General features: G+C 40.0%; 2 protein-coding genes across 3 annotated transcripts; one reads left to right on the forward strand and one right to left on the reverse strand.

Moving 5' to 3' along the window:
• The first annotated feature begins 8,972 nt into the window (after positions 1-8,972).
• slc25a15b (solute carrier family 25 member 15b) lies at positions 8,973-13,627 on the forward strand. 2 transcript variants are annotated; one of them, XM_080866524.1, is made up of 7 exons: positions 8,973-9,316; positions 10,632-10,722; positions 11,062-11,320; positions 11,410-11,547; positions 11,689-11,864; positions 12,702-12,860; positions 12,988-13,627. In XM_080866524.1, exons 2-7 carry the CDS (start codon positions 10,668-10,670, stop codon positions 13,107-13,109), a joined length of 909 nt encoding a protein of 302 aa, XP_080722650.1. In that variant the 5' UTR covers positions 8,973-9,316; positions 10,632-10,667; the 3' UTR covers positions 13,110-13,627. The 2 variants fall into 2 exon arrangements, with proteins under 2 accessions (XP_080722650.1, XP_080722651.1); XM_080866525.1 differs by lacking the exon at positions 8,973-9,316 and adding an exon at positions 9,613-9,735.
• A 1,534-nt stretch (positions 13,628-15,161) lies between these two features.
• On the reverse strand, positions 15,162-19,704 carry tm4sf21a (transmembrane 4 L six family member 21a). Its single transcript, XM_080866526.1, has 4 exons — positions 19,441-19,704; positions 19,010-19,075; positions 15,485-15,624; positions 15,162-15,400 (listed from the first exon to the last, which is right to left on the reverse strand). The coding sequence occupies exons 1-4, from the start codon at positions 19,615-19,617 to the stop codon at positions 15,202-15,204; spliced, it is 582 nt and encodes a 193-aa protein (XP_080722652.1). The 5' UTR covers positions 19,618-19,704; the 3' UTR covers positions 15,162-15,201.
• Positions 19,705-25,064: the final 5,360 nt, after the last annotated feature.

The raw sequence follows: 25,064 nt of genomic DNA on the forward strand, positions 1-25,064 counted from the left end.
GCCTAGATATATATATGTATATATGTATATATGTATATATATATATATATATATATATATATATATATATATATATATATATATATATTGCCTGGTGCCTGGTGTGATAGACCCCAGCCTCTATGGATCTTGTGCTCAGAGCTTGTTCTTGTGCTGCCATGATTAGTGCCTCTGTGCTGTCTTTCAGTCCAGCTTTGTCCAGCCACTGGTAGGATTTCTGGATATCAGCCACCTCCTCTATCTGCCGGTGGTACATACCGTGCAGGGGCCTGTCCTTCCATGATGGTTCCTCGTCTCCCTCCTCTTTCTTGGGTTTCTGCTGCCTGAGGTATTCACTGAGCACTCGGTCAGTTGGGGCCATCTTCCCAATGTATTCTTGGATGTTCGTTGTCTCATCCTGGACTGTGGTGCTGACACTCACCAGTCCCCGGCCCCCTTCCTTCCGCTTAGCGTACAGCCTCAGGGTGCTGGACTTGGGGTGAAACCCTCCATGCATGGTAAGGAGCTTTCTTGTCTTTATGTCAGTGGCTTCTATCTCCTCCTTTGGCCAGCCTATTACCCCAGCAGGGTACCTGATCACGGGCAGGGCGTAGGTGTTGATGGCCCGGATCTTGTTCTTACCATTCAGCTGACTCCTCAGGACTTGCCTGACCCTCTGCAGGTACTTGGTGGTTGCAGCCTTTCTAGCGGCCTCTTCATGGTTCCCATTTGCCTGCGGGATCCCCAGGTACTTGTAACTGTCCTCTATGTCTGCAATGTTGCCTTCTGGTAGTTCAATCCCCTCAGTTCTGACTACCTTCCCTCTCTTTGTTACCATCCGACTACACTTCTCCAGTCCGAACGACATTCCAATGTCATTGCTGTATAGCCTGGTAGTGTGGATCAGTGAATCGATGTCTCGTTCACTCTTGGCATACAGCTTGATGTCATCCATGTAAGGAGGTGGCTGACAACTGCTCCGTTCCGTAGTCGGTATCCGTAGCCAGTCTTGTTAATGATCTCACTGAGGGGGTTCAGGCCTATGCAGAACAGCAGTGGGGACAGAGCATCTCCTTGGTAGATCCCGCACTTGATGGTGACTTGTGCTATGGGCTTGGAGTTGGCCTCTAGTGTTGTACGCCACATCCCCATTGAGTTCCTGATGAAGGCTCTTAGGGTCCCATTGATCTTGTACAACTCTAGGCATTCCAGTGTCCAGCTGTGGGGCATTGAGTCATAGGCCTTCTTGTAATCAATCCAGGCAGTGCACAGGTTGGTCAGTCTGGTCTTGCAGTCTCGGCTGATTGTTCTGTCTACCAGTAGCTGGTGTTTTGCGCCTCTGGTATTCTTGCCAATTCCTTTCTGTGTCCCGCTCATGTATTGACCCATGTGCCTGTTCATCTTAGCCGATATGATGCCTGACAGGAGCTTCCATGTAGTACTGAGGCAGGTTATTGGTCGGTAGTTGGAGGGGACCGGTCCCTTCTTGGGGTCCTTGGGGATCAGGACCGTCCGGCCTTCAGTTAGCCATTCCGGGTGTCTCTCGTTAACTAGCAGCTGGTTCATTTGTGCTGCCAGACGCTCGTGGAGTGCAGTCAGCTTCTTCAGCCAGTAGGCGTGAACCATGTCGGGCCCTGGTGCTGTCCAACTCTTCATACTGGAGACCCTTTCTTGGATATCTGCCACTGTGATGGTTACTGGACCCTGTTCAGGGAGGTCGCTGTGGTCTGCCCTCAGATCCTCTAGCCACTGAGCATTGCCGTTATGGGTTGCGTCCTTCTCCCATATGCTCTTCCAGTATTGCTCCGTCTCCAGCCTTGGTGGTGCTGTTCTCTTATTGTTCCCTTGCCACTGAGAGTACACCTTTGCTGGTTCTGTGGAGAACAGCTGGTTTATTCTCTCTTGTGTACCTCCTCAAGCGGCTGGCCAAGGCTGTGAGTCTTTGCTTGGCAGTTTCCAAGGCCTCAGATATGGACAGCTTGCTGTATTTCTTAGGCACCTTATTTGTCGCACCTTTCTGCAACTCCGTTAGTTGGCTAACCTCCCTCCGTGCTACTTTGATCTTGCCCTCTAGCCTCCTTCTCCATGGAGGGTACTGCCCCTTGTCGCTGTTCAACTTGTAGCCAAGCATCTCACTGATCACTGCTGCCGTATTGTAGATCAGCTTGTTAGTGTCGGTAATCGTGGTTGTAGGTATTGCCCGTAGTGCTGCATTAACATCATCTAGCAGACCTTCTGAGGGTACTTCACGTAATCTTGGTAACCGGCTACGGGGGATCCAGGTTTCAAGCTTGGCCATGATCCTATTTTTCAGGTCAGTTCCTCTCGCACTCAACGATCCTTCTCCTATCGCACTTGGGGCTATGTACCCAATCTGACCTGGCGTCCTGACTCCTCCTTGCCGTAGCATTTGTGTTGTACCTCGTCAATCTCTAGCTGTGAGAGCAGTCCCTTCTTTCGAATGTTGGAACACTGAGCTACTAGTTGTTTCGCCGTCATTGTGGATGTTGGGTATCGAAGAATCCATAGGTCCCTCATCCTATTCATGTAGCCCCTTCCGCCGGGGTTACTTGCGTAGTAGCATTCCAACAATGCCCTGTTTTCGTCTCTTGCCCACTGATGCCTTCTTGTTCCAGTAGCCCACTTTTCATCAGGGTGCCCTGGTTCCTCAACACCTGACGCGGACCTTGTTGATCCGGGCGACGTCCGAGCCGGCATGCCTTCATATTTATCTGTCTCGCTCATGTCTGCGGTAGGCTTGCTTAGCATAGGGGGTCTAGCCTTAGGACCCTTACTGGATTACAGACGCCCCAGGCAGGAATCCAAAGGCATGTAGTCTAACCACTACGCTATCCAGCTGCTTATATATATATATATATATATATAGTATTTTATAAAGTGCCTCATTTTTGATTGTAGCTGTTTTTACACAGGTAATCTTATGAAGGGTTGTGAAAATGGGGAAAAAACAACAAGAACAACAAAAAAACCCAAGTGTTATTTCTTGCCTGAGTCTAAATTGAGCATTTGTTGATCATGAGAGAAAAGGCTGGGAACTTACATTGCTGTCATTCAACCATAATCAAATTGCCTTACTGTGTTTAGAATCAGAAACATGTAAAACAATCTCATGCTCTTTTTTGCAGTGCCTAACACTTCAGCCACAATGTAAGCACACACCCTCGCTCGTGTGTTTGGCTTTATCAAGCTGTGGTTTGGCCAAAAAAGAAAAAAGAAAAGAAAGAAAAGAAAAACCAAAAAGTAAAAAAAAAAAAGAAAGGAAAAGCCCACTTTTTCATCTTAGCATATTCACACATTGGGATGTGTCCACTTGTGCCCCAACTCTCCTTTTCTTTTTACCCTTGCCCTCCACCAACCAGCCACTTATTCATGCTGGAGACTTTAATGTAAACTCATACTTAATCTCTTTTATAATTTAACTTCCCCTGTCTCTACACTGGGAAGAAATTAATGCAGCTGCTTGGTTTGAACCCCCCCCCCCCCCCCAAAAAAAAGAAAAAAGAAATCACGAGATAAAACAGTATTAACACACGTGTGTATTGTTCAGATATTTTTTGGGGATGTGGATTCAGATCCCAGAAGGTGTGAATAGTACTACTTCTCTGTCACGCTTTATTTTCTCTCTCAAACTTGAGATCTAAACTATGAAACAGTGCCATTCCTGCTCCTACACATGACTTTCTCATTTATTCCATTTGTAATCTGCTGCTGTCAGAGCAATTGCCAAAAAGGTCTTAAAAAAAACTCATAGATGTGACTTAAGATAAATCGCTTTTCTTCATCAGCCATTGGGCGAAAAAAAGAAGAAGAAAAAAACCCGAAAATAGTTGTTAAAATTCAGTCAAAGTTTGTGATAAGCAAGTTTTTTCTGAAGGTTGTGTGATTTATAGTTAATGACTGCTTGCATACTGTATCCAGTACCATACTGGCAAGTAGAGCCTTTGTGGTGATACTGAATATTGAATAAGGATGTGTTGTTAGCGGATATAAAAAGAAAGGGTCAACTCTATGTTGTGTTGCAATGCCGCCCGCCCGCAGTAACTACACTCTCCGGGGCTCTGGCTTGCGTTTACAGGGTACAAACAAAGATGGCTTTCTTGATGTAGTATTTTTGACACTGGTAGATTTTCCCACATTTAGAAACTTTGATTTGTCACTAAGCGTATAATTGTGACACTGCTACGTGCGCGCTGTTAGACGCGAAGACAAATGCGTGTGTTTTAATCCTGTAGGTAAAAACTTCCACATAGTTTACCGCCCTCCCTCCAGATGTTCCTCACCGACTGACCCAGCCCTCGACTCACATCTGAAAGGACACAAGTGCCTGGCTGTGAATACTCGTGTTTGGCCGTTAATCAGTTGTCATTGTCAGTGCGTAGAAAAAACAATTAAAGTCTTCCTCACATTTTTTTCATATTTAGTTCGAGGTGTGCGACCTTTTTTTTTTTTGTAACAGACTTGTCTGTGGTGCCAAAGTTTTATGTGTGAATGGTGAGCTTCACCCGCACGGTTAAGGACCTCTGTCACCAAGGTAACACAAAGGTTGAATCAGTTTTTTTTTTTACAAATCAGTCTGTTTTTAATCCTGAGTGGTAAAAATATTTATATATCGATTCAGCACTGCCCACTACTTCTAGTGTTTTTGGCCAATACCGAGAACTTTAACAAATCCATACAAATACTTTTGACTTGTTCCACTTTTATAACTTGTGTTACTCTTTTGGTTGTGGTGATCTTTTATAATCTCTTTGTTATTCCTTCACCACAGCTCATCTAATTAGGGATTACCGAGATTCTCTGACTGTACCTCATAATCTCATGTCCGAGCAGACGCAACAGTTGGTGGCAAAGCCCCTCGGAGAGTCTGAGAATGGTTCCTGAGGAACACGTAAATAAAAGCTGTAGATTGCGGTAAATATTTGTGTATTCAAAACTACGTCAGCAGCAGTCAGCGGTAACTATTCCTCTCTCATGACCCACAGCGGTAGTTACGAAATGTTTCTCATCTGCCAATCATCTAAAATCTGCCAAGTATTCTGTTTTGGTGAATTACGGAGACTCGTGTTGTGTCTTCTGGATATTTTATAAGAACATGCTGATGAAAAGGAGGCACAGAAATTGCTCAACAGAACTCTAAGTGTGGGAAATGATGCTGTATGTACAATCAGGATAGCGATTATAATTACAATGGAAAAGTATTGTATGTATTTTAAATCTATTGATACTACTTTGATAATGATGTAAAATGTACAAAGGCTGAACAGGAACTATAGGTATGTAAAGTATACTGTGTATAGAGGAGTTTGCTCCAGGGGTGGGATGGGCATGGGGTTCATTCTGTTCATGGCGAAATTGTTTAAAACAGAATATTGATGATTCTTGTCTGTGATGTAGACAACGTCAATGTTTTTTGTTTTTTTGATAAAAAACAAAGATATATGGGAAAAAAAATCTGAAAAATGTGTCTTTTATTGACTGTGTGTCTGAAGTTAAATATCAAAATCTGACGGGCTGTTGTGGTCAACTGAGTCTAGACTGAGTTTTAAAGGATAAGACAGTGGACAGAGGGTGTGTGTATTTAATCCTGGGTGACTCAGTTTAAACAGATGGCATTTTGGCACCAAATAAGTTCATATAGGTAAATAACGAAACTGCAGTGCTTTCTGTTATTTTACTTCTCTAAGAAGAAGAAGAGGGGGAAATGACTGATGGAACTGCTAATGCACATTAACAGCTAAATATCTCAAAAATCTTAAATATCAGTTCAAAGTTCCTCCATGGAGCCTTTGCCTTTATGAAAAAATACAACAGAGATAAAGAAAATGTTGATTTCATATTTTTAATTTATACAGGAAATCACACTTAAAGCAAATAATCGTTTGTTGCAGTTTCTGTCAGAGCTCCACAGGTTGTTAATGTTTGATGTAGAAGCATGAAACAGCCAGTAGAGGGCGCATGATGATAAGAACTTGAATTGGCCTGCTGTTTTTTTTACCCAACAGCCGTAAAAGGCAGATGGGGTATTGTCGTCACGCAGCGTGGACACCTAAGTTTGTGAAAGCTATGTGATACCAAGGGTACATCTTCTAACAATCTAGGATGAGTTTGAATCTCAGTGACCTCAACCTCAAGGTCAAAGGTCAAGTTCTCTGAAAATCTTTGAACACATAACTCAAAAAGGAAGTCACACAGGATTTCCAAAATCTTGTGCAATAACTGCAATAACTTCAGAACAAGGCAAAGCAGGATTTTGAAACTGATGCTATAGCTGTGTATGCTGGTAGGCTGAGGGATAGCACTGACGGTTGCCAGTATTTTTGTGCTGTTTTGTGGTCAACATAGTGCTGCCACCTTACAGCTTACAGGCCTTCTGTGTGGAGTTTGCATGTTCTCCTTGTACATGTGTGGACTTCTTTTTACAGCCCCAAAACATACATGTTAGGCTAATTTGTGAATTGAAAATGGCCATGGATGTGAGGTTAATAGCATCAAGTGCTGTGTGAGAATGTATGGTTAAAATGTGTGACTTATAGTTTAAAATGCTTTGAGTGGTCAGTAAGACTAGGAAAACACATTACATTATATAATTATATACATAGGAACCTTTAAATAGCCAAAAATGTAATTCAGCATCATCATGTACAAATCAAATGTGGGATTTAAAAAGTTTCCAGTTTATCAAATTGCACTTACTGAGCAGTTCTTAGCTTTGAAAATAATCTCTCATCTTCCTCTCCTGTGCTCTTTCTTAGATCATCCTCCATCTCTCAGTGTCGTACATCAACGTTTCCTTTTCTCTCCCTGGCAAATACACCTGCAGACATTTAGCTAGCAGACGCATTTTATCACAAATGTTTGTCACAAAGTGTTGCTGAGAGCTAAATATACATATTAGTCCATACTCGTCCTGTTTGTCCAGCTGTTTGAAAAAAAGAAAGAAAACAACGCCATGCATACGACAAATGAGCTAATTCGTTAGTAATACTTCATCAGCATTAATCTGCTTATCAGACTTCAATGCTCATCAATTGAAGGTGTGCCGGCCCACTTCAACCCCTGAGCTATAGATGAGGTTTAAACAATACAATTCATTGCAAGCTTGTGTTTAATGGAGACTTTGTAATGTTATGCTTGGGGAAGGGATGGGACTCCTCTAATGATACAACAGGCATAAGGCAATTATAGAGTTAAGAGCCCAGATCTGCGAGAGCAGCTGTGATTGAGAACACAGTGTTCTGAGACATTCTTTGTTCTGATTTTCTGTACGATTCTTTTGTAGCCAAAAGTGTTTTTCTCTGCTAGATGGTTTTCTGAATCTCTAACATGGTGTGGGAGATTTATTTCTCACTTGCAAAACAAAAGTGTACAGTGACTTCTAGTTGGAGTTTGGAAGGCTGAGTAACAAGCAAAAGTGCAAAAGTTAGCCTATTCATCGTGAAATAAAACAAATTCTCTCTTCTGGTTGTTACTTTGATACACAGCTATCTTGGGTTATGTAACTTCATTTAAAGGATGCTGTGACCATTTGGGATCTGGTGTGCACAGTGAGAGGAGGTAACTTACCTACTTCATCTGCATGCTTGTTACTCTGTTAAAGCCAGTGTTAAAGTAAATGATATCTTGTCTGAGGACTTTGTATTAACTCGATTTCAAGATCTGACTGCCAGTGGCTAAGGAAGGACACAAGGCTGCAAATGTGTTGTTTGATGAGAATGGAAAAACCACCACTTGTAGCAGAGTCCATGGAATAATAATCAGTCGTGCTGATTTTAAAGATTTTTTTCCCCACAAATATAAAATTCTGTGTATAAAAGTACACCATTCATTTCTTTATATTTTGCTAGGAAAATGGGGCAGCGTTACAATAGGTACAATAGTTACCAGCGACTTATTGACACATTGAAACACGTGGAAATGCAGTATGAGAGTTTGCACAATTCTATCAAGCTTGCAAGTCAATATTTGGTATGGCTGACTGACCGATAGTGACTGATTTTGTGTTATTGTATTTTTCTATCCAGGTATACTTTTCCTTCATTGGCATTGTGTTTGGAGTCATTATTAAGCTGGAGAATCAAGCTGTTGCCGGTGAGAAATTTCCCAGATGGTAGTACTGTTGTACTCCTCTCATGACCTCCTTCATATTGAAATTTTAATTAATCACTCCATTGGACATGTTGTCACAGATTTTCAGTCTATCTATCTATCTATCTATCTATCTATCTATCTATCTATCTATCTATCTATCTATCTATCTATCTATCTATCTATCTATAAAATGCACACAACTTGAAGGAAAGGAGAACAAATGATAAGTTTCAATGACAGTCTGCAAGTACCTAAAGAAACAAATTAAAATCAGTTCTTTCCTAAGTTGGCTGTTACACAACACTGGTTTATCCCTTATTGCTTTTGCTTGCTTGAAAACAAAACTTTGACAGACCTTGAGAAAGCCTGGTGAAGTGTTGCTCAAGAACCATTCCAAAAATACAAGAAACTCTGGCTCACTGGAAGAAAAATACGGAGAAATGATGGATGTTTTAATATTTTCGTATACAAAAATAATAATACAAAAATGATTTCATCATATACAGAAATAAAACCAAAAAACTATTTCTTTAATACTCAGCAACTCGATGGGGTGTTTAAGTTTATTTTGAAAAACACGAAAGCATGTGAACCGGAAGCTTTACCGGTTCTTCTTGTGCCATGCGGCTCCGTGTCAAAGATCCCGAGAAAACTAAGAGGACCACTAAGTGTCGCTGACGGCTTCTGCATCTTGACATCTATTTAACATTTACGACTATATAATAACCATGTAAATCTACAATGTAATTTTAAAAAAAGTCCAATTACATTACAGCATTTGCAAATTCTGCTTAGTAAGACTGCTAATTTTCTGAGCAGAGTCGTTGGGTGACGGCAAGTTTCGTCCCTGGAATTTAGAGCAGAGAGGGCGCTCTCAACTTTTCATTTTCTCCTCCAATGACGCAACCTCTGTACTCTCCTCATCACCTCCCAGGATCGTTGATGGGCAATGCATTAATCATAGTGCAGACAGTGAGGACAGGCGCTGCAAATGAGATAGCAATAAGATCAACGTTGAACGGCGGCCTGTTGGAGTAAATTAGCATGATGTTAGCTTTGGTTAGCAGCTCCCTGAATTAGCGTATGTCTGACACATAGACTCCCAAGTTAACCTCTCCTACAAAGTTTACCTCGAAGCTCTCCAGTAATGTTTGTATTCTGAAATTACCGTATTCCGTCTATCTGTTCAGCTCTCAGAGTGAACCCACGCTGTAAGAACATCAAAGCAGTAAGTTTCTTTTGATAATTTCAGCGTGTTGGATTTTATTGATGTTAACAACCTAAGTTATCTCTCATACCTGTTGGACTTTTGGCTCTACCCGTGGCATACAGCATACATGTGTCATTTTGTTTTAAAGAAGCGGGGAAAACAGATGTTTAATTTATGCCACAAAAATAACATTTACCAGCCTCTGCTGGTGACGTGTGAGCTGAGAAAGGCCAATGACAGTAACGTTGGAGCCATGTTTCATCAGCTGGGGAAGGGTCACCACCGTGTCCTTACAAGTGGGAATAGTTTAGTAGCAGAGAGGGCAGCTGTGAACCACCCATTTAGTTATAAATGCGCTCTGAGGTTTTAGATTGGCACGCATCAAGACCACACAAGGCTTAAAAGACAGGACTGAACTTGCTTTTGGTAAACCGCAGGTAAAGTCTGCTTTCCCTCTCCACAGGATCCACTTTTTTCTTAATTCAAACGTAATGGTTTTGTTGAACAAGCACACAACTCAAATGCACAAGGGATGGCAGTGCTGTAAGAGAGCTGCAACCCAAGCAGGACACTTTTGGTGCCAGTGAACCGTGGCAAACCAACCAAGCTAATCTAACCTTGACTTTTCTGGTCATTGATTCTAGTGGTCAACAATTTCCTTCGTGGATAATACTTCTAGTCATCAAATTATAGAAGGAAATTAAATAAAGTTAGTAGGACAAGGTTGAAATGATTTGGATGTGTTCCAAGGACATGCCAGCTGAAGGATGTTGAATATAGAGTAACCAAGCGGGAAGGAAAGAAGACCTTAGAGGAAACTCGTGGACGTAGTGAAGGAGGGATAAAGTACATGCACACAGCGTGGAGAAGAAGATCATTTGGAATTTAGAAAAGGAATGCCTATGTAGCACTGAAGTTTACAGTTGTGCAATTATGGGCTTTATTTTACTGCTTGATATCGTCTAACAGTCTACAGACAAACTGAATATTTCTTTCACTTTGCATTGTTTTATGTCCCAGGTGTAGATAAAACTTTCAGATGTAAGTTTTATTTTACACCCCAAAGTGCAAAATCGGATCATGTGTGCCCTATTTTTAACATGCAAGCTCATAGAAAGATCTACCAGCGTCTTCACATTTTATTTATTTTCACATTTTGAGCAGTTCTGGTTGAAATTGCAACTAATTTAGTGTAGTAGTAATGAACCCAGCTGCTCTTTCTCTCTGGGGGATCTAATCCACACATAATTACAGTGTGAGGGGAACAATGAACAATGAACTGATTATATTTTTTACTAAAACACACCATTTATAGGTTTCTGTTTTTTCCCAGGTAGCTGAGAGGAGGGGAGACCTTTTCTGAACTACCATGGCTCCACATCCAGTAGTCCAGGCCATCATTGATCTCTCTGCAGGAGCCACAGGTAAATGCAGTAGCCTGTCACTTAAAACTCTTTCTACAGTAGCCAACATAAACATGTGCACATGCACTCTTTAATGTCTATGAAGTAATCCTGTTGCTTTTTAGTGCTGACAAAACCTCACCACCTATGTCAGACTGAAGGATGTTTTGATGACTCCTATGTTTTTCTGGCTCATTTGTTTCAGTGTTTCTGTTTCTCGCCCGAGCCCGCTATGATACTAATCTCTTCACGGCACATATTGGTTGGCTTTTGTGAAAAGTTTGCCTTTCCTGTAGCAACTCTCTGTATGTGCCGGTTCACATCTGTTATTTACTGTTTTTGTACTTTCGTCCTCCCCAGGGGGAGCTGCGTGCGTCTTCAGCGGGCAGCCTCTAGACACAGTAAAGGTCAAAATGCAGACCTTTCCTAAGCTGTACCGCGGTTTCATCCACTGCTTCATGTCTACCTACAAACAAGTGGGCCTGCGTGGGCTCTACCAGGGCACTAGTCCGGCGCTGATGGCCAATATCGCTGAGAACGCTGTGCTCTTCATGAGTTACGGCTTCTGTCAGCAGGTCATCCGCTTCACAGCCGGCCTGCACAGCAAGGCTGTGCTGAGGTAGCTGTTCTTTATGTTAGCACAAAGCCTGCCCTGGGTTTGTGTGTGTCTGATCTCTAACCGCCTGCTGGTCTTTCTGTCTTTGTTAGTGACGTGCAGAAAGCCTGTGCTGGCTCAGTAGCGTCCATCTTCTCATCGCTAGTGCTCTGCCCCACTGAGCTTGTCAAGTGCCGACTACAAGCCATGCATGAAATGGCATCATCAGGCAAGATTGCCAGTAGCCAGAAGTAAGTAAATAGCCTAACAGTAGGGCGGGTGTTTCTCAAGCGCAGTTTGTTAATGAGCAGTTGTTTTTAAATATTCATCTACTAAAACGCTATTTTAGTGTCTCGTGTACTGAGCAACCGTTCCCTCTGCTCTGTCTGAAGCACTGTGTGGTCGGTGGTGAGATTCATCATAAGGAATGAGGGACCACTGGGCTTCTTCCAGGGTCTGACCACCACTATAGCCAGAGAGGTCCCCGGTTACTTCTGCTTCTTCGGTGCCTACGAACTCTGCCGCACAACTTTTGCAGACTACATGAAATGTGGCAAGGATGACATAGGTACTGCTGTAAATGTTTCCCTATGTTATTAAAAGGTGTTCTGGTCAAATGTGGATGTTAAATAAAGTGAAAAAAGAGTAGACACAAATGATATACTTTATTAACTTACATATGTTATTAAATGTTACTTCTTATAATATAATGTGCTTATATTTGACTTGTGAAGTGAAGAAAATTTTAATACAGTCCACATCTGTGAACGGGATTTCTGCCTATGTCACCTTCGATATATTGACGGAAGTGATGAAGCTAACTACTACCCTACTTTCAATGTCATCAAACTACAAATATGTCTCTGTTAGAATATTTCTGTCAGTACATTTCCATTAGTACACCATATAAACTGCATACTTGCTTGGTGCATGCATGTTAAAGGTGTTGCAAGTCAAACAGAGTAGGCTGCATGCATTTGACTGTGGCTGCTGGAATAACCTTTTCTTCTTCAGCTTTCTATTGTACATTTGCTGGCATGCTTGGAAAAACGGTCCTGTTACATGACTCGGTTTCGATTGCTTCACATTTGAATCTGTAATATTTTCATATACAGAGGAGTTAATGGTTGACTTAATGACTGCAACCTACCTAGGTCATGTGGCGGTATATTAAGCCCAAATCATCACCCCTCCTCCACCGTGCTTGACAGTTGTTATGACGTTGGTCGACTTTGGTCTCCTCAGGTTATTGGTCCAGACGTAGTTCATTCAGATGCATTTTTGATAACCTATGATCTTTTTAGATTGAGCACGTTTTCTCCTGGCAGCCCTTCAAAGCAAGCATTCTGTTTTTTTTATTGTACTGTCAGGAACTTTAATATTTAACATGCTGTGTATTTTGGAGGTGTGGCTCCCATTGTGTTCAGCGGCGGTTTTGGAGGGGCGTGTTTGTGGTTGGTGGTCTACCCTATGGATTGCGTCAAATCTCGTATTCAAGTCATGTCTATGACGGGAAAACAGGCGGGCTTTTTCAAGACCTTCATGACCATCACTCGCACTGAAGGTAAGCACATGAAGGGTTTTATAGTATTTTCCATAACATGTTTAGAAAAGCAGTCTTGGTGTAAAAGACTAAAGCTTTCAGCAGTTTCAGTTTTCACACTGTAAGCTCAGCTGTTTCTTGTGTTTAGGTGTGAGGGCGCTCTACTCTGGTCTTACCCCCACCATGATCCGCACCTTCCCTGCTAATGGAGCTCTGTTTCTGGGTTACGAGGCCAGCCGGAAGCTCATGATGAGGCAGTTTGACAGCTAAAACGGTCCACATCCTTAACACAAATGAAGAAACGGCGAAATATTATAGCCATATGACCTTATACATGGGCTCTGAAAACTGCCACACTCCATCTCCTGTGAGACTGAAGCAACTCGCTTTTGACGCAGCGTTTGCGTCACAGTATTACTCTGGTTCTTACATAGAAGAATTTTTAGTTTTAGTTTTTTAATGCTTCGGCCACTTTGTTAGGTACACCTGTTCTGCTGCTCATCAACCAGCCAATCGGATGATCTGATGTCGTCGTGTTGGCGTTGTTCCCAGATCATCATGAAAATGTTGTTCCAGGTTCAACATTGCAAGTGACCAATCACATTGTTGTGACGTTATTGTTTTGCGCGCCAAGCCATTTGTGCATTCATGAAATTCCAATGTTGCAAGGACTATCAGTTCTGCTTACCGTTTATTAAAGGGTCAGGGTCAGGGTCCGTTGATCGGAGGACAGAGGCGGTTTCTCGCAGTTTAAGTAGTTTTTTGTTTTACGGCGTTTTTTTTTTCCCCGAAGTCGCAAAAGTCACAGCTGTCACAACATTCTGATTGGTCACTTGCAATGTTGATCCTGGAACAACATTTAGTACGATGATCTGGGAACAACACAAACACGACGATATCAGATCGTGCCCAGCGAATCACATTCATTGTTCAAACTGCGCATCAGAAGACGCATGATTTTGGTAAGTGTGAACACGGTGGGGTTGTTGGAGTATTTCAGAAACTGCTGGTCTGCTGGGATTTTACTAGCAGGAACTAGCAAGGTGTACCTAATAAAATGTCTAAGTATAGCACAGTATTGAGCAAACAACCTCTTTACAAGGAACTGCCAGTTTTCTCTTCCGTTTATTATTTTACCTCTACCTCAACAAGGTCATCGTCACATGTAACGATTCTTTCACATGGGATCGGTTACCCAGTTAAACAGGAGAGTTGTTGTGAAAGCCCCCTGTGGTCATACAAGCAACGCTCGGGGCTCTTATCCACTCCACATGCACTACTTGAAGGCACAAATACATTCCTGTCTCTTCAAGTTGTGCAGAGACATGAATAAACAGCTCCTTTAGGTTTTGAGTTTATATTTAGGGCAAAACTTAATATGACTGTGTTAAAGATAGTAAAGTGGCATATGCCATTTCATTAAATTTTATTAACTATTTTTAAATTTTATTAACTCATTATAGAATCATCGGCATCTATGTGGACACCTTAATTTGGGATCTCACCTGGGTTTGTCTGTATGGGTAGTTCTGCTCATAAATTCTGCTGCTTTCAAAAGGAACATCGATATGTTTTAAATCATAGGCTGATTTTTCTTTGTCATGGTTGCCATACCGTACTCCACTCCGTGCTGTGATTCTTCAGTATGTTGAGAACCAGCATTAATCTTTTTTTCCTTGTGTAACCTTTGCCTGCTTATGTGCCATTTCCCATGTTTTTCCCCTTTCAATGCTGAGTTTGCAGTTCAGAATTCTCAATCCTGTTCTCTTCAGTTTTATTCAGAAGTGTAGATATTTTATCCTGGAAATGCTAACAAAAGATGGAGAACTGTTTGTACATCAAACCTGATATTTATTGTACTAATGCAGCTTACATTAAAAGTAAGATTTGTTTTATTTTCCTTTGACTGTAATTACTGTATTACTTTGACTGTAAAGCACAATTATTCAAACGTCACAACAAAATGCAGTATGATAACTGTAGCTGCAGCGTTTTAAACCAGATTATCTAAAACTGGCCATCTAATTGGTGTAAATCATTTCTACTGTTAAAATTATTGTTGTGCATTTTAATATTTAAGTTTTCTGTTAATATATGAAGCATTAAATACATAAAAAGTTATTTTATTAAACGGTGCAACTTCAAAGAGAATGTTTTATGCAGACATGAAGTTTATCGTCATTCATCCAGCAGGGGGCGCCCATCAACTGTCAGAAACTCTCAGATTATGTGAATTAATGAATACATAAAAAAATAACCACATAATAATCCAGAGAGAAGAGGTGAAGTCTGAATTGTCTCTACATAAATCTGAGAAGTAAATCATTTTTACCTTTTTTATTTTTTTAATTTATAAATTTTTTTAGGCGATCTGAGCTTCCTTATTGCAGGTTCCACACAGACAGCCGAAGAGCCCGTTGATCATCTGTGTGGCACAGAGGATCACCTGCAGGCAGCTTGTGGCCAGCAGAGTGCCGAACAGTCCAAGGTTGAACTCCACAATGTTCTTAGGCTCTGTGCATAAGCTCCATAATGTCTTGTCCATCAGGTAGTGGCTGTCACTGTGCAAGAGAGGAGAATTATAAATGACTAAAAGTTGAGAAACGTATGAAATGTGTCACGAGGAAGTCACTCCTGTGCTTTACTCTGTGAGTTCTTTAAAAGGCGTTGTCCAGACCAGTCCGGTTTTGCAGAGAGGCCCATTCTGCAAACCAAGTACTGCAACAATTATACTGTACAGGCCTCCAGCAACACCCACTGCAGCAAATGCAATTGATAAGAACATCTGCAGAGAGAGTAAATGATAAAGGTCAAATGCAATCATGATACAGTTTAAAGACACATTTTTTTTCCATCCTGTTGATAAATAAAACGGGTAGTTGTAGGTGCTCACTAAGCATCTGGTGACATTTTTCTTTCAGTGTTTGCTTTTCCCATAAACTGTAGATTCATCAAGATTAACTACAAGCCAAACTAAACATACTAAAACAGGTCTGTTACTCCCTCCACAGAGTTTGTTTTGCTAGTGTGTATTTCACTCTGTATGTAAGCATGATACCTTAAAAGGTTCGAAATGAATTCTGATAAAACCTAGCGTCAGGTCATGTTAGCAATCCATTAAAATTTGGCTTTAAGGTCTTCAAGGTCGAATTGATGTTTTATTGGCGGAAAATTGGGGGAAAGCTTTATAATTTAGAAACCACAATTCTTACAATTGTGCTGTGTATTGTCAGCATATAGAAAATACAGTATAAAGATTTAAAATATTTCATGTTTGACCTCTGACCTCTCCTTCAGGTCACAGGTCACAGTGATAGTAATCATATAAATACATAACAAGTTGAATACATGTCCATGTTCGTGAACGGAACAAAACTAGTGATCAAAAACGTTTTCAATTAATATTTATTGCTAAAAATTTTAATGAAATGAATGCTACACTTGTAATCTATCCAGATTAAAAACAATATAGTCAAAATTACCTAAAAAAAAAAGAGCTTGTAACAAGGCAGATGACAAATGCTTGCACTTTTCACTTGTTTTTAATGTGCAAAGAAAACAAAATGAATATATAGAAAATACAATACTGTTTCCCTTAAATGTAAATATTACCCAGAGAGCAAGCTAACTCAGGTGCTACTGGTTGGTGCTGTGTTAGGTCACCTTTTTAATTTCTGTAGCAGACTCACATTTCACAGTGTAATCGTAGCTTAACTTTAGAAACAACGGTTCATTAACAGGACTACTTTAAGTTTTGATTTTATTCAAATCTATTAATAAAATCTGTTACTTTATTATAATATTAAAATCTCTCAACTAGTCGCAGAAGATGGCCACTCCTCCCTGAGCCTGGCTCTGCCAGAGGTTTCTTCCTGTTAAAAGGGAGTTTTTCCCTGTTGGGTTTTTCTGTGTGTGTGTTGTTGTAGGGTCTGTCTTACAATATAAAACGCCTTGAGGCGACTGTTGTTGTGATTTGGTGCTATATAAATAAAACTGAATTGAATTACATGGATCAGTCCATTCAGTGTCAACACAGTAAGATCATCTAAAAAGTAGCTCAGCTGAAACTGGACTTGTTCAAATATTAGAAAACTGGTCAGCCTCAGGATATTATGATATAACAATTTTGTCTAAATTCTCCACACGCGATGTGCGTCAAATATCACATCTCTATAAGTGTTTTAAATGTACAATCACTGTCATATTTACATTTTCTGAGAGCTTAAATGTCTATGACTTTACTCTGAAAATATATTTAAAGAGTGTGTTTATTAACACAAAGTATTATCAAAGAAAAGGCATTATGTATTTTGAAATATGATGTACTTTCTATCAATATCTTTTATAATAAAAATAAATTTGGTCCAGTGTTCTGATTTTTCCTTTTTGTCTATTTACTCCATTTAACAATCCATTGAAATAATTGTAATATTGTTTTATTTCATTTAGTTAATTTTGAAAAACAAACAAAAAAACACAGGTAACATATCCTGTACCAAACCAGTGAGAACTTGCAGTTTTAATTTGTTTGCACAGTCTTAGCAATGACAAAAATAAAGAACATTTTTACTTTCATGAAGTGAAATTGTATCTTTTCACTTCAGCTATTTTCCATTTAAACAGGTTGTATATGGACAATTACTACTGGGTTTGGTACCAAAAGTGTACATATAATAATCTTTAAATGAAATAAACATATTATGTTAAGTAATTATCTGCATATGCATAAGGGAGGCTGCAGGGAATTCAGAGACACAACTTGTTAAGATTTTCAGCATTACAAATATAAAATGATAAAATATAATTTATAATAAGAAAAAAACAACATTGGGTGTAGATTATTATAAGTAAGGCAAAGCAACAGAAATGAAAAATGTCAACTTATTTAAGACTTTTCTAACTTTCATGGGTAACGGAACTTGAACAGAGATGATTCGGGTCATGGCTTTTTTAGAATACTTGTAATAAAATCATCAGTGATCATTGTAAAAAAAATAGGTAATTTTGGATTCATATAATTGTATTATGCGGTAGAGGGGGGTGAATAATGTAAGAGAAGCTTTAAGACATATGTATTGAGAAGGGCTGCAGCTATCAGTTATTTTAGCAATTGAATATTTTATCTATAATTCCATCAATTTTGTAATTGGATAAGAAATACTTTTGTCTTATTAATGAGCAATAATAAATATTCAAAAGAGAAAACAGAGGCATCTTAAAATGAACTGCTCATTTTAGAAATTGCAACATTTTTAATAATTTAAATAAATACAATTTCACAAAATTAAACATTCCCATAGTATTCACATGTAATTTTTTAAAGAAATTTGTAAAGAAAAACATTTCTTAATGCAAAAATAAATAAATGATCTCAAGTAAAGTAAAGTAAAATAAGGTATACTTACAATTTAAACTAGGCCATAAAGTAAAATGACCTATAATGTGTCTTCTTGAAAGGCTTTCTTACATTAATAGTTGGCAAAAAAAAAGGTCTGACAGTGTTGTATCGCCTGATGAAGTAGATTTTGTGTGTGTATGTTCATGTGTATTTATTTTTGTGCCTTTCCTTTTTTTTAATCTGAATGTTTAAGTGAATGAGTGAGTTTGTGTCTGTACGCCTTTAAAGGAGCGTGTGGTGGTTGTTCTGAACAAAAGTGAGCATGTCAGCATTGTGAAGTTTGCCCTGTGGTTTAAAACAAGATGTTATGATGGTGTAGATGTTAATAATTAATGTTAATAATAATTAAATATCCAACCTAACAGCCCTACATCAGTGCCACAAAGTTGTATTGACCCAGTAGAGGTTTTATGGCGATTAAAAAAAAAGCGCTCCTGTTTTGGATGCTAGAAACATGTTTTTATGATCGAGTTATTCAAATTGCTCATTACAAATGAGTTGGTGCAGCCGTAGCATCGACTCATTTTTATACAAAATACATTATTTTAGTCACAATGACTCAAACAGTACCAAATCCCAGGAATGATCCTCATAAGTTGCAGTAAGACTGGGAGTCCAAACACTTTTTCTGACATTTACAGGATTCAAATCTCCTTTCAGTCGAGATGTGTGTGTATATGCATATTGATGCTTTACATTTAATGTGTTAATCATTAAACTTAATCAAGCCTGTCTAACCTGAAGCATCTTACTGTGCTCATGTCTGACTCACCCCACAGCGATTTCCATAGCAACCCTCTTTACCAGTTAAATGAATGTACAGTGCTGGTAGCAACACCTGTAGAAGGACAAAGGAGGTGATAGAACATAATATTCAGTCTGTCGTTAGTGGAATAAAAGACTCTGTAAACATGTAAACATGAGCCTTCATTCATGTTTTAAGAAACAGTTCGCACCAGTGAATTCTGACTTTTGCACCCTGCTCACGCCCAGTTTAGATGATTCTCATGCGAGTGTCAAACACACTGAAACAAATCTTTAAACACTAAACTAATTCTCAGAAAACACATGGATTCAATTTAGATATGCACACAGTTTTAGACTGTATATGTAAGTGTGTATTTTTTTCTGAGACTCCAAATTTTCATAAAAGAAATCAGCTCTATCCTTTAGTAAAACACTGAAAAACAGAGGACCACTCACCAGTACGCCCCCTCCAATGAGTCCCCCCATGTATTTCACCTCCTCGGTAATATGTCCGTCTTTGTCATAGGTGACGTTCCAATCAGGGAAGAACAGCACGATGTTACAGATGATAGATATGACTACTAGTGGGTACAGAGTAATAGCAATGCAGCGGGAACATTTTCCAGTGCACATGTCTGCAGATGGAGAAAGTTACTAACTTGGTAGCAAAGTTTGAGCTCGGATGCTAATCGCCCTTTATAGAAAGAGGCTCCACTCCAATGTGACTGGGGATTCATACTGGGAAGATAAATTCATAAGTGGGAGGGAGGTTAGGGTGTGGGGGGTGTGGTGACAGGGCAATAGCAAAGGAAAAAAGGGTCTGGGACAGGCTGCGGAAGTGTGTCTGACTCATGCTTGCTCTGTTCGACAGTTGGAGTCGGCATGATAAGATAACCCCAAATTTCTGTTAATTTCTGTTGGTCACCTTAGTGACACATGGTGGTACTAATGATGCCACAACTAACGAGACTCCAAGACTGTTTTAGGATTAAATACAACTGTGTTTCTTGTATGTTGTTGGAATGTAAAACAGCCAAGATTATTAGTGTCAGAGAGAAATTTAAAACCAGTGTAAGACATCCTGGGGATATGCTGTATTGTATGATCAAAGCACAGCTGGACTTTGCTTTGCTGCTGCTATAGCAACACACAAAGTGGAAGAAAGATCAATATGTCACTGGCACGGTCACTTTGTGCTTGGTTAAACACTCATCAAACATTCTGGCGAGCTGAAATTTAAAATGAAAGAGAATAAGCAGAGCGCCTCCTGCCCAAAAAGAATCCTCCAAACAACACATAGAGTGAATCAGGCTACTTAACCCTTGTAAAAGTTGTAATTATAAGCCCAGGAGTACCTCCCTCACCTGAAGAACAGTAATGTTTGTGTGTCCTAGATTGTATTTTGACTGATTATTCTTTTTAAAAGCAGAAGAGAAGCATCAGAAATACATAAAATCATATTAATGCACAATATATTGGTATGTGAAGTGATGAAGTCCCCATCTGCAAACAGGATTTCTCCCTGTGTTACTTTTGATGACTTATCATAAAAAAACTAATGAAGACAACGACTACACTGCTTTACAATGTCATCAAACTATAGATGTGTCTCGGTTTGGATGTTTCTGTCAGTAAATTTCAATTAGTACACCAGGTACACTGCATACCTGCTAAGAAAACTAAGCATTCCCTAGTTTTTTACAGGAATCTGAAAAACTGTTATTTTCCAAATGACTTTATCAGTCTCTCACAATATTATTGTAAAGAGGAGCCACTCTTCTTTAGCTTATTGATGTGTACTAGGGCTGAACGATATATCGCATTTGCGATAATATCGCGACATGATCAAGTGCAATTTTCTAACCGCAAAGGCTGCGATTATACTCTGGACATGTCCAAATTCATGGGCTGCATCCTCCTGAGGCCGCATTTGTAGACCGATTACGTCACAGCGACGTGCCGAAGGCTGTCCAAATTACTACCATATCCCAGAATTCATAGCGCGGCCCAGCCAAACTCCAGTTTCCAGCAATGGCGGCCGCTACTAAGTTTTAAAATTACTCATACTAATCTTTCAGGGTCACAAAATAAACTTTTAACATATTTTCAGGCGAGAAAGTAGTTGTGTAAACATCAAATATCTGCTCGGTTTATCAAGATATCCCATATTTGCAAAAGTGCTTCGACGTTTTCAGAGGCGTCTGCTACCCACCAGCTCGACAGCTAGCCGGGAGCTCGAGGGTTACTGATGCGGCCGAGAACGGCACAACTCCCGGCACAACTCCCGGCACATCATTTTCAGATCACCGCGGAGTTTCGCTGCTCGGGTTAAACGTAATATATAAGTCACTTAGACAACCTAAAAATGTTATTGTTGGGCTTTTTTCAGTGTTTTGTTTGTTCGTGAGTAAATCGGTTTGGCTGAGATTAAAGTTATTAGATTAGATAAAATAAAACTTTATTAATCCCCCGGGTGGGTTCCTCCTTGGTTTTCACACAGCTGACTAAACGTCAAACAGAAAACTTATTAAACAGAAGTATGAGACAGTCGAGAATTTACGCCAGTGTCTGGTTATATTTTAGATAGCAAGAAGCAGACGGCCGAGTTTATTAAACTCCACCGAGACAGCGGTGACGCTAATCAGAACTAGCTTTCTGATTCAGAAGGCTAGACCGTCCAATTTCACGCCTTTAAAATTTAAAGGCGTGTTTGTGTGTGTGTTTATACAATTGCTATTATGTTTGCACTTTATGTGTAATGTTACTGACTGCAAAGATCAGTAAGATGTGTGTATTTTTTATTTATTAGTTTTATTTATTTAATATTATTTTTTAATTGAATGACTGTCTAGTAGTTCACAGATGTCGAAAAACTGAGTGTGGTAAAGCCACTGATTTTTTTTATGTATATTTCTGCAATCTGCACATTGTACTGACTTTCATTTTAATGTTTACACCAGGGTTCCTTGTCAGAACTTTATGCTCAGATGTTTGTAAGCTAAAAATAAACTATTGTGTATGTTCAAATATACTGTTGTGATTGAAGAAGTTAAATAAAAATGTCAGTCATCAATTCATGCATCACCTCATGTCATCATAACAGAGGTCTGTCTTCCAGGAAAGAACAGTTTAAAATTAATGTAATATAGTATTGGCCATGCTATATGATGTATTGCTTGTCTTTGTTTAATAATACAGAAGACAAAGACCTTAAAAAATAATCGCATATCGCATCGCAATCGCAATATTGGGGCAAAAAATCGCAATTAGATTATTTTCCATAATCGTTCAGCCCTAATGTGTACAGGCATTTATTTATGCACAACTCTTTTTTAAGGCTAATAACTTTTCCAACACCTCAATTCTTTTTCTTTTTTGCTGGCATGCTTGGAATAATAGCCCTGTTGCATGACTCTGTTTCAGCCGGCAGACAGATGGCCTCACGTTTGACTCTAGAATACTTTGGTATACAGAGGACGACCGTGGCTCAGGGGGTTGGGAAGCGCATCTGTAACCGGAAGGTTGCCGGTTCGATCCCTGGGCTCACTGTCCTGGTCATTGTGTCCTTGGGCAAGACACTTTATCCTACCGCCTACTGATAGGGGCCGATGGCGTTCCCTGAACCTCGCAACCGTAGCTTGCCTCCACCAGTGAGTGAATGAATAGTGGCATTGTAAAGCGCTTTGGGTGCCTTGAAAAGTGCTATATAAATCCAATCCATTATTAGTTAATGGCCGACTTGATGATCGCAAGGTGCCAAAGTCCATGTGGCAGCAAAAAAAAAATCATCACCCCTCCTCCACTGTTAGTGACAGTTGGCAGAGGTATTTGTGTGGATACGTTGTGTTTGTCATCCATCCATTTTCTGTCACTTATATGGGTTTTGGTCTCTGGGGCAGCAGTTTCAGCAGAGAAGTCCAGGCGTCCCTCACCACAGCCACCTCCTCTCAACCAGGGGGACACAGATCAGTACAGCATTCTCCTCACTGTAAACGCCGCCCCGATCCATCTGTCATTCTTGTGTTCACTTGTGAACAACACCCTGGGATTCCTAACTCCTCCACTTGGGCCAGTAGCTGGTCCCTGACCCAGAGTGGGCACTCCACTCTCTTCTGGCTGAGAACCACGGTCTCGGACTTGGAGGTGCTAATTTTTCTCTAATTCAATTTTCTCTTTGATCATAGGTGAGGGGCCAGGTAATCTCCCATGGGAAACCCTAATAGGGGGAAACTGCCCTGAACAACATCGCTCCTGGGATCACTGGGGGGCACAAACCTCTCCTTGATAAGGTGGCGATTCATGGAGGGGAATTGTGTTTGATTTTCATCCAATGTGGGGCTGTGCATTATGGTTAAACATGTCCACATTACAATTATAAACCACACTGTACATTCTTTATAGAGAAAATAGACTTTCTCTTTCTTTTGTCCTTTCTCCCTCTTCTCAACCCCAGACAGTCACAGCAGATGGCCGCCCTTCCCTGAACCTGGTTCTGGTGGGAGTTTCTTCCAAAATTTGAATCTGTTCATCTGGATGTAGCGTGTTCAGTGGGAGAAACGTTTCGTCACTCATCCAAGTGACTTCTTCAGTCTCAGCTGACTGCAGGTTTCCCCAATCTTATAAACAGTACATTTGTACAATGACTGAAACTAGCTAACTAAAAGAACAATGGGCTGTGAGATCAGTTCCTTGATCATTAATGTGTAGTTTGTCATGGTTGTTGATTAGTGGTCATGACAACCATTAGGGGACTGTTGTTATGATTTGGGGCTATATAAATAAAATTGAATTGAAATGAATGCAATTCAAATGTTAGTCTACTTACCCTCCTCGAGAGGAGAATTCTTATGAAAGCGCCCTCTGGTGGTGTTTGAAAATCATAACAATCCACTTCACATGCGCCACTTGTAGGTCATTGCTTAACCTCCTATGACCTGGCGTCCACATATGTGGACATCACATTTTGGGTTATTTAGATCAAAATACTCGATTTTGCTCTACAAGGACCTGATATCCACTTACGAGGACATTATGCTGCTACTGTTCTATCGAAATGTTAAACGAATATCCTCATTTTCCTTAGGAACAAAAAATAGGTAATAAATAAATAAAAATCTGGTAATTCTTTGTTTTTACATTCATCAGGTCCCAATCTATGGAAGCCCGTTTCCGCCACTAAAAAAAAAAGGATCCATAACTCAAAATTCTGAGTTATTTTCTCGAAATTTCGATTTATTAACTCAAAATTTTGAGAAAAGTAACTCGAAATTTCGAGTTAGCGCTGCCAATCAGTAATCTATGTGAATGACGTCATTTCCTTGTTACCCGGAAGCTGAAGCCCTCAGCTACAAATGCTACAGCTAAGCTACCGGTATTACATCCAGTCGTGAACGCACAGATTGCTGAGTGTTTTCAGCCTGGCTTCACAAATGATGAAATCCCTGTGTTATTAGCTGAATCACATGGTGTTACTATCAGCAAACATACTCGCGAAAGCGCCAATTTGTTGGGATCCGTTTTTGAGTGGCGGTCCTCTGCACCATATGCTTCCGGGTAACAAGAAAGCGACCTCATTCACGTATATTTTTGATTGGCAGAGCTAACTCGAAATTTTGAGAAAAGTAACTCGAAATTTTGAGAAAAGTAACTCGAAATTTCGAGTTATATTTCTCGACATTTCGAGAAAATAACTCGAAATTTCGAGTTATGGATACTAGCTTTTTTGTTTTTATTTAGTGGCGGAAACGGGCTTCCATACCAATCAGTCCAAATATCAAAGAGAAATTAAAAATGCATGCCGTGGAAGAGTTCGGGTCTTAGGAGGTTAAAGACTATGTAAAAATAGTAAAGTGGCATATGCTATTTAATTTTAACTTACATAAAACCTGGTGTAGCAACTAAAATAATATTTTCATTATGGAATCATTGGCAGCTATGTGTCCACTCTCTGCTGTGATTCTCCAGTCCCCAACATTAATCTTTTTCAATTCTTGTGTAACCTTTTTATTTATTTATTCATGTACGTCAGTGAAACCAAAACTGCCTGATTATGTGTCATTTTATCTAGGACTGGCTAACAA

This window comes from Rhamphochromis sp. 'chilingali' (genome assembly GCF_963969265.1).
Source record: "Rhamphochromis sp. 'chilingali' genome assembly, chromosome: 19".
NCBI lineage: Eukaryota > Metazoa > Chordata > Actinopteri > Cichliformes > Cichlidae > Rhamphochromis > Rhamphochromis sp. 'chilingali'.